General features: G+C 40.4%; 2 protein-coding genes across 2 annotated transcripts; both read left to right on the top strand.

Moving 5' to 3' along the window:
- Window positions 1-1103: 1103 nt before the first annotated feature.
- LOC107479903 (uncharacterized) lies at window positions 1104-3312 on the top strand. The gene is made up of 4 exons (XM_021136928.2): window positions 1104-1622; window positions 1719-2310; window positions 2625-3064; window positions 3262-3312. The coding sequence occupies exons 1-4, from the start codon at window positions 1104-1106 to the stop codon at window positions 3310-3312; spliced, it is 1602 nt and encodes a 533-aa protein (XP_020992587.2).
- Window positions 3313-3329: 17 nt separating this feature from the next.
- On the top strand, window positions 3330-3771 carry LOC127745568 (uncharacterized). Its single transcript, XM_052258391.1, has 2 exons — window positions 3330-3342; window positions 3421-3771. The coding sequence occupies exon 2, from the start codon at window positions 3448-3450 to the stop codon at window positions 3769-3771; it is 324 nt and encodes a 107-aa protein (XP_052114351.1). The 5' UTR covers window positions 3330-3342; window positions 3421-3447.
- Window positions 3772-9976: the final 6205 nt, after the last annotated feature.

Below are 9976 nucleotides of genomic sequence, written 5' to 3'. Positions count from 1 at the left end.
TGGATTTTGTAAATTTCGGTGATTTGATAATACTGTTCAAGGGATTGGGATATCAATCATACAAGGAGGCGTACTGGTATGATCCAAAGAGCAAGGATATGGAGTCAGGGCTGCATGTTCTGAGGGGAGATGCAGGCATCAACCAGATGCGTCAAGCAAAGATGACAAACAAAGATACTGATGAGTTCTATGTATTCTTTAATCATCCTATTGATGACCCAGAACCTGTAGATTGTGCTGGAAAGGAAAACGTTGAGGCAGAGGAAGATGATGTTGGTGTCGAGGTGGATGAATTGGGTGAGTCGTCGACGGAGCACGATAGTTACGAGAGCGCAGAAGATGAGCCGTATGCACCTCCATCTCCCGGTGATGAAAGTAACAGTGATAGTGGAGAAGATGTTGTCAGTGGGTCTGTGTCTGGCAGAGGGAAGAGGAAACAAGTGCCTCATTCCTCTAAGAGAACCCCTCAGTCAAGTAATCAAACCGGGAAGCAAGCGCGACGTGTGTCCCAAAGAACAAGGTCTGCTGCAAGAAAGAAAGGGCCTGTCCATGAGCCCGAGGCAGGTGGGCCTGGTGGACAACCCAGTGGATGTAGGCCTGCAGGGGAGCCCAATATACCTAGGCCTGCAACGGAGCCCAATAGGGCCAGAGGACCAAAGCCATCACTAGTAGACTACGTGAGTGATGTAGAAACTGATGGTGATGATATTGTATGGGAGTATGAATCTGAGGAGCTGCATACACATGTCTCTTTTGATGATGAGGGAAACGAACATCATTGGCCTGAGTTCAATGACCAATATAGTTTCGGAGAGGGAAGATTTGAGCTTGGAACAAGATTTGCAACAATTGAGAGGTTCAAAGAGGTGGTAAAGGATACCTTCATTGCTGAAGGCCGGGAGTTGGTTTAGATCAAGAATGACAAGGAAAGAGTTAGGGTTGGGTGCAAGGATGAAGAGTGTGGTTGGATTGCCCACTTGTCTTACAATCGGCAACTACAATGCTTCCAAGTCAAGACGTATAGAAACGAGCACACTTGTGCAAGAAATCTTGGAAGTAACGCCGCTGATCAACATTGGATCAGTAAAAAGGTGGAGAAGAGGATGGCAACGCACCCGCATATGACAACCCATGAAGCCATTGATTTTCTAAGAGAGGACTTTGACCTTACTGCACACCCAAAGATGGTGTATAGAGCTGTGAAGGAGGCAAGGGATAGGATGATGGGTAACGAAAGGCAACAGTATGGCAAATTGAGGGATTACTTATTAGAGATACATAGAAGTAACCCTGGATCTTCTGCATTGCTAGACCTAATCCCCCAGCCTCAAGCAGCCCCTATGTTTGACAAGTTATATGTTTGTTTTGAGGCATGCAAACAGGGATTCAAGAGTGGCTGCAGACCATTGATCCACCTAGATGGAGCATTTCTTAAAACATACCATGGGGGACAACTACTTTCTGCCATTGCACAGGATGCCAACAACCAGTTTTACGTGGTTGCATACGCAGTTGCAAGATCCGAGAACAAAGAATCTTGGAAGTGGTTCCTAACATGCTTACAGGAGGATATTGGTGATGTAGGAAACCACGGTTGGAATTTTATGTCGGATCAACAGAAGGTTAGTTCCTTTTTTCTCCTTTCGTGTTTGTTGTCTTAGTCATTCACTGTATTATATATTATTGTAAACATTACTTCATGCCTTCATTGTTGTTAGGGACTGCTACCTGCACTGAAGGAGGTAATGCCTGGTGCACATGTTAGAAACTGCGTGATGCATATGTGGAAAAATTTTATAAACCGATTCAAGGATCTGCATATAAGAGAAATTGTGTGGGAATGTGCTAGATGCACAACCATATCAGAGTTCAAGGCAACCATGGAAAGACTCAAAGTTGTGAACAAGGATGCTTGGGCTTATCTCATGAAATTTGAACCTGCTACCTGGGTTAGAGCATACTTTAGCCATGGTCCCAAGGTCGACAACCTAACAAACAACATGTGCGAGTCGTTTAACGCAAAGGTGGTGAAGTACAGAAGCAAGCCCATACTTACAATGTGCGAGGAGTTACGGTGCTACGTGATGCGGCGAATGGTTCAACACAAGAAACTTCTGGGGACTCATGAGGGAAAACTGGCACCAGTGCAGGAGAAAAGGCTACAAAGGCTTATCAAACCAAGCAACAAATGGACAACAAATTGGATTGGTGATAATGAGCGCAAACGGTTTGAAGTCACTCACAAGGGATCTAAAGTTGATGTGGATCTGATCAAACACAGCTGCTCGTGTAACAAATGGCAACTCACAGGTTAGTCAGGGTTCCTGAATTTCAACATAACCATGATGTGTATTCTTTTAATTTAAACCTGCTGTGAATTCATAGTTGATGTGATTTTTAATTTTACTCATAGATGATGTTAACCATGCTGTGAATCTAATACATGCTTGGTGTGAATCTAATTAACATGCCGTGATTGTGTTGATTTTAACTATGCTGTGATTGTGTTGATATTAAGTATGTTGTGAACCTATTAGCCATGCTGTAAATTTATATTAGTTCATTCAACTCTTAGTCATGTTTATGCCATTTTGTTGTTGTGAAACCGCTGTCCTGCTGTGAAGGGATGTCGTGCATTCATGCTATAGCAGCAATCAGAAAACGGCATGATAATCCCGATGATTATGTTCATCCATGGCTATGTATGGAATCCATTAGAAAGACATACGAGCACTTCATCCAGCCGGTAACGAGTGAGGAATACTGGACAAGATCTGAGTTTACTAAGCCTGCTCCACCTGTGTTAAAAAGGCCAATTGGACGACCCAAGGTGCATAACAGACAAAAAGACCCAGCTGAGGCTGTCATTGATGGGGACAAATTGAAGAGGAGTTTCTATGTCACATGTAGCAAGTGTGGTGAGAGGGGACACAACTACAAGACATGCAAAGGGGCCCCATCCAACCCAAACTGGAAGCCAAAGACGAAAAAACCAAGAACAAAGGCCAAGGACTCTCAATCACTTGTGGTTCTACCTTTGTCACAGTCAGCCCCCGAGGAAGAGGTAATACTTAGTTTCACAGGGATGTAATTGTCCCCCCGACAATAAACTCAGGGATTTATGTGTCTATTTTATTATTAGTTAGGGATTTATTTGTCTATATTTTCATACTTCAAGGTTTTAAATGTCTTATGATATATTGTGCTTTACTGAGACTGTTTAAACTAACTGGATACATTTTACACAATGCCTCATCTCAGATTATCAAAGATAGTCCCCCTGCTGCTACGAATCCTCCTCATGTTGAATAAAATTCTGCTAATGAGTCTGTTGCTAATGAGGTAACAATCTTGGTGACATTGCATTGTTGTTGCTTGCTGGTTTCATTGCATTTCACACTTGTTTCGACCTTCATGCAGGGTAATTCCAATGCAAACACTGCATCGATGAATGAGCAAGTATTTGGTCCCTCAGTAGCAGCAGTTCAGACACAATCAGTGCCTCCAAAAGCACCATTCAAGCCCCCAGCCCAGTCTACATCACGCCCGGCACGAGGTACATTCAGGCCTAAGCAACCAGTTAGGAGGAAGACTGTGACATATAAACACTCGCAGCCTGTACCACCTGTCCAGAGTGAGCAGCATCTCCCCTCTCCACAACAACCAACTGCATCAGGAGCATCTCCACAGACTTTGGCTGCAGCAGGCAAAGCAACCCAACGGCTGTTTAAGTTCATCCCCACTCCAGGACTAGACAAGCCAAGTAGTTAATGCTAAATGTTTAGACTTTAGTCATGACCTCATCCCCTTTTTGAGAAACACTTTTATTTTGCTAAGCAACTCTTTTTTGAAAACAATGTGATTAGCTATAGCTGTCAGGCTTAAGTTATGCCTTACTATGGCAGTTGACATGTACTTGACTTCTTTTGTCAATATTAACAACTCTTTCATGAGATTAAATTATGCTTTACATATATAATGATGTCTCTAAATAATTATGTCACTCACTTGCTTAGGGCAATGACTTTGCTGCACATATCATAATTTACCTTACAACATTGTTTGTTCGAATAGCATACAACAAAATGAAAACTCATCCCATACTACATTACAAGGTTTTTTTTACCTACTTCTCAACCAAGATTGACTATGACATAAGCTAACATTACACAAACTACTGCTACAATAGCCAAATACAGATTAACATTCTTCTTCCTCTCTAGATACAACACCTTCTTCTCCAAATCAATCACCTTCTGTTCCACTACCTTCTTCCTAAGATACACTTTCAGATCATCAACCTCGTTCTCCGTAGTAAACTTTTCAAGGACTCTTATTGTTGAAAGATGGTCATCCAGCCATAAGAAGAACTTGCAGTGACTGGGATTTTTCAGCTGCATGTTCATCGTTCCAAAACAAACAGAACTTAATCAACTCCCCTATAATCAAACTGACCAAATAAAATCACCAACATACCTTAAAGAATGGACACCCAAAGAACAATCTATTGGGGTTCGTCGTCGTCCTCGATTTGTACAATATGGCGTACACACGGCATTTACACATCGGAGCAATCTCGTCCTTCTCCTCTGAAGCTTCCACGCATTTCACGGTTGGCGGCAGTCGAACTCGTCGTGAGCTGGAGGAGGCTCCGTCACTGGCCATTTAAGCTTGCACAATGTCCCCACACTCAACCAGTCACAGAAATGAACAACGGTAATGGCGAAGGAGTTCCATTTGAAGAAATAGGGCAAACAGAAAAGCGACGTCGTTTTCAATCATAAGGACGTATTTGTCCAAGACTTTTTCCCAACGGGCACACCAACATCCCTCAACGGTCTCGTCTTGCCACCTAGGCCCAACACACGCCAACTAAGCGACAAGTCACCCCTCTCCGTTACGTCTGGCACATCATTTTGCACGGAAGGATCGATCCGTCACACGTTTTGAATGGTAAGGGGCGTTTTAGTATTTTTTGATCTTAAGGGATCAATTTGTCCACGATTTAAAAGCTCAGGGACTAATTTGTCCTTTTCCCTAAAAATTAATTGTGTAAAAGTTAATAAGAGATAAAAATATAAAAAAATTGTGTCCAATTAATTGTGTTTTGTGTCTCATTTTGGAGGAATATTAAATACCTGTATTCTGTAACGTGTCCATCCAAAATTTATGTCTCAACAAACAAACAATAGACATATACTAACGTGTGTATGTGTCTATGTCTTTAAAACCAAATGCTGTCTAATATTACAAACCATAAATATATGAGTGAACTACCAACATGGCCCCTTTCCATTTTTCAGAATGACAACGTGACCCCTCAAGAAAAAAGTAATCCACTTCGGTCCTTGTCCCCTACTTCCGTGACATAAGGCGGTCCCTGTGGATGATTCTTCGATGACTCCAAACGGAAAATGTTGAGCTGTCACGGTGAGCGTGTGTTAACTTGCTGAGGTGAATGATCGCTACAGACGTGGATACCTAGAGATGGTCAGGGAGTTAATTATTCCCTTCCACGTCAACAAAAAATATCATCATTTTAATGGGAGGAGACATTTCAACTTTAGTTCACATTGTGGCATTCCATAAAAACCCTTCATTCACCTCTCAGAATTACTAGAAAACCCTAGGAGAGAACGTTTTTCACTGTCCTAACCATTGTTGACTTTGGGGAGGTGGAGTCTCGTGTTGACGTTTTTACTGGGGAGGGCGTTGACAAAGTTGACATCGTTGTCATTTATGGAGCTCTGACGATGCTTGGAGGAGTTCACTGACGATGCTTGTCACAGTCAAGGTTAGCCCCATTCTTCATGTACCTCTTTGTCTCTTGTTCTTTATGTGGTCTTATTAACTGACTCTGACATACCACCACTGATATTTGCAACCCACTTGTGGTCCTATTAACTGACTCTAACATAAAACCTAATTAATTATTTGTTAAATAATTTTTTTCTAATTAAAGTAATGCTCAATGTGAGTACTCAGGTTTGACAATATATTATTTTATAGGACATTAGAAAATCTAGAAACAGATTCCACTAATTTAGACTGGATGAAATTAGGAAAAATTGAAATGTTTATCAACTGTTTGTTGTTTCGATATGCCACTAAGATTCTAATACATATATATTTTTTGCAGATGTATGAATATTTAATTAGTCCTGTGTTTCATTATGGGGGAAGATTTCAGAGAGATTTTGAGGGAGATCTTTGCTACTTGCATGGAAAAGTGAAGAGATTTTTCTCACTGGACTTGGATTGTTAATTTCTTTGAGTTGGTGACATTGTTTAAGGAGTTAGGTTACACCGGATATAAAAGAGATGTTTTGGCTTGATATGAGAGTACTCAACATAGAAGCTGGTCTTCATGCCATTGAAGGGGATATGGAGATTAATTAGATGAAAAAAATAAGCTGATGGACAGGGACACTGATGAATTATATCTTTATTTTGATCACATAGTGGATCTGCCTGAAATAATTGATGAAGGTGTAGCCTCTGGGACTGTTGTGGTGAGTTCATCATCATCTTCCTCTGATGATGGATACGATACTACAGAGGATGAGCCCTACAAGTCTCCTCCTCATGGAACATGAGAAAGATGACAGTAGTAGTGATGAAGAAAAAAGAATTAATAAAAAAAAGAGAAGGCCAAAGAAATCAGTGCCAGGTAAGAAGAAAGTGAATGAAGAGGCTACTGGTTATGAGACAGATGACAAGGGTAGTGATGAGGAACTTAGGAACTCAGAAGGTGAGGGAAAAAATGAGTCTCACCTAAGAAGAAGAGTGGGGATAATAAGGCTTCTTCATTTGGTACTGGGCCTAACCTGACACCAAAAAATGCTAAGAAGAGGGCCTCTAGAAAGTATTCAGGTGTTAGAAGAAGACATATACTAAGGGATGGGTTGTCTGATGGAAACATGGAAGGTCAGAATTTTGGGCCTGAGCCAAATGTTAGGGCCCACGAAGAGGACAAAAACCAAGGCTTGTAGGTGGCACAGAGGATGATGAAGAAAATAATGTGGGTGAAGGGCTTCATGAGTCTGGTTCGGTTCCAACCAATGTAGAGATGGATAGTGACTATGATAAGTCATATGAGTATGAGAGTGAGGCCTTCAACAACCCAATTTCTTCAGAGGACGAGAGTAAGATAACATATAATTCATTTGATGAAGATATTGAATATGGTGAGGTTGAGTTCAAAGTTGGAAAGATGTTCTCAACAATGGACCTTTTCAAAAAGGCACTAAAAGACTATTTTGTTTATGAAAGAAAGGATGTCTTATACATTAAGAATGAAAAGCATAAATTGAGGGCAGCATATACAACTGAGGGTTGTCCTTGGTTGATTTTAATTTCTTGAAATTCTACGAGTAGATGTTTCTAAGTGTAAGACTTTATTTGATGAGCATACTTATGCTAGGGACTATGGTAGCAACATGACTGACCGAGGTTGGGTTGCTTCTAAGCTAATTAAAAAGCTACTCATTCATCCCGACATGAAACTAAGACATGCAATGGACCATATGATAGAAGCGTACAATATGCAGCTGAACCCAAAAATGATTGCAAGGGCACTTAAAGTTGCTAGGGAAGTTGTAGTTGGTAATGCTAGGGCACAATATGAAAAGGTGCGTGATTATCTGCATGAACTACATAGGAGTAATCCCGGATCAACAGCATTAGTGGAGACAATTCCCCAGCCGGAGTCTTTTCCACTATTTGAAATGTTGTACATTAGCTTGGACACATGTAAGAAGGGGTTTAAAGAGGGTTGCAGACCTCTTATTGGACTAGATGGTTGTTTTCTGAAAGGGTATTACCGTGGCCAGCTCTTGAGTGCAGTGGGGGCAAGATGCTAATAACCACTTCTTCGTCATAGCCTATGCAATCATTCCTAACAAATGCAAAGACACATGGAAGTGATTTTTGACACTCTTACAAGAGGATTTGAGAGAAGTGACACAGTTTGGATGAAATTTCATTTTGGACCAGCTAAAGGTAACATGACTAACTTATTATGTTCCTAGTGGTTGTTTGATGTTAAGTTTGATATTAACTTATATGAGTTGAGGTTGTTACAGTATTATGCATAGCCTAGTGGTTGTTTGATATTAAGTTTCATTTTAGCTTATATGAGTTAATGTTGCTACATCATGAATAGTGATACCATACTTGTATTCTATTCCTGGTGGTTGCTCATTTGTTTACTGACATGAATGCATGATGCTTGAGGGATTTGGAGTTGGCCATAAAAGAAGTAACGCGTAATGCACACCACAGGACATATGTGCTTCATATTTGGAAAAATTTTATTAAGCATTTCAAGGATCAACAAACTAAACAAATGGTATGGGAATGTGCACGAAATAGCATCTCTACTGAGACAATAAATGCAGCAAGCTTTGGGACTGCTTCAAGGCTGTTCAAGTTTATCCCAACTCCTGGGTTCATCCCACCAAGAAAGAAATAATCTATGCAGGGATATAACATACTGATTTGATATGTTTTGTTTGTTATTTTGGTTATGAAGACCAATATTTATTTTGCTTGGTATTGGAAAGTTTAGGCCCCTAATAGACAACTGATAAATTATGTGTGATCTCATTTTTGTAAAGAGTTATAAGCTGTCCTTTTTTGTGTGTTGCTTCATTTTTAGAACATGCTTTGTTACAGGATTATATGTTGTCCCTATGTTTGAACATCATAAGCTTTTTTACTGCAGTAAATTAATATAATATATGACTTGTGTTTGCTTTTTGTAAGCCTATTGTCAACTTCGTATAGGTCCACACTAACAAGCATAATATTAAACGACAATTTAGCTTCATTGACTCCAAACATAATATCATAACATGATAACAGTCTTAACATAAATTCACATAATAATCCTCTAACTTAATGTCCTAAGAAAATTTGCAACTACAATTCCATAGAAAAAAGCAACGACTGAAACACTCAAACACTTATGACCACTCTGCATATATTTGCATCTCTTAACTTGCAATTTAAACCATATACTATGTGCTCTAGCTCCCTCACTTTCCCATCAAACATCTCAGCTGCAGTCACATGCTGATCTTTATTTTGCTTCCCACTATCAAAACCAAATAATTTTGTGCCTTCAACATCAAACAATGCAACATAATCATCAAGACAGGCAAAGTATTTGCAATGTGATCCTAAACTCTGCAATATACAAATAATGGTAAGAACATGTTAGAAGGAGTCACATTAAATGAACTTAACCATAATTCAAATCACCTTATAGTTTGGACAATCTTAAAATAACCTATTAGGGTTCAGCTCCGTTGAAGATAAGAACAGAATCGCATTAGTTCCACAATGGCACTGCGGAGCATTGAATCTCTTCTTCTTCTTCGTCTTCCGCGGTCCAACACTTCCAGCAGAGCCGATGGTTGCACTCCTGCCTTCATCGTTGACTCCGTCTCTTCCAATTTCGTGAAAGGACGTTGAACAGAGCTCTTTCATGCTGTTCATGGCGACTTAGGGCTTCACAAATTAGTCAAAATGAGGGAGATGCACACCAACAATGCATAAAAAGTCTCCTCCCATCAAAACGACGACATTTTTTGTTGACGTGCAAGGGGATAATTAACCCCCTAACCATCTCGAGGTGTCCACGTCTGCAGCGATCATCCACCTCAGCAAGTTAAGACACGCTCACCGTGAGAACTCAACATTTTCCGTTCAGAATTACCAGAAAATCACCCACAGGAATCGTCTTGTGTCACAAAAGTAGGAGACAAGAACCGAAGTAGATTACTTTTATTTTGAGGGGTCGCGTTGTCATTCTGCAAAATGGACAAAGGCCGAGTTGGTAGTTCACTCTAAATATATTAGCAAACATAGGCTTGATCCATGCGATATCCTGATCAATCCTGGTGCAAATGAACTTTTGAAGATATGGACGCGTTTGATTCCCTGCAATGATGCCAAGAATGAGAATGAGATT

The sequence above is a fragment of the Arachis duranensis genome, chromosome 3 (genome assembly GCF_000817695.3).
Source record: "Arachis duranensis cultivar V14167 chromosome 3, aradu.V14167.gnm2.J7QH, whole genome shotgun sequence".
NCBI classification, from domain to species: Eukaryota; Viridiplantae; Streptophyta; class Magnoliopsida; order Fabales; family Fabaceae; genus Arachis; species Arachis duranensis.
This window is presented reverse-complemented; position numbering and strand designations above follow the sequence as displayed.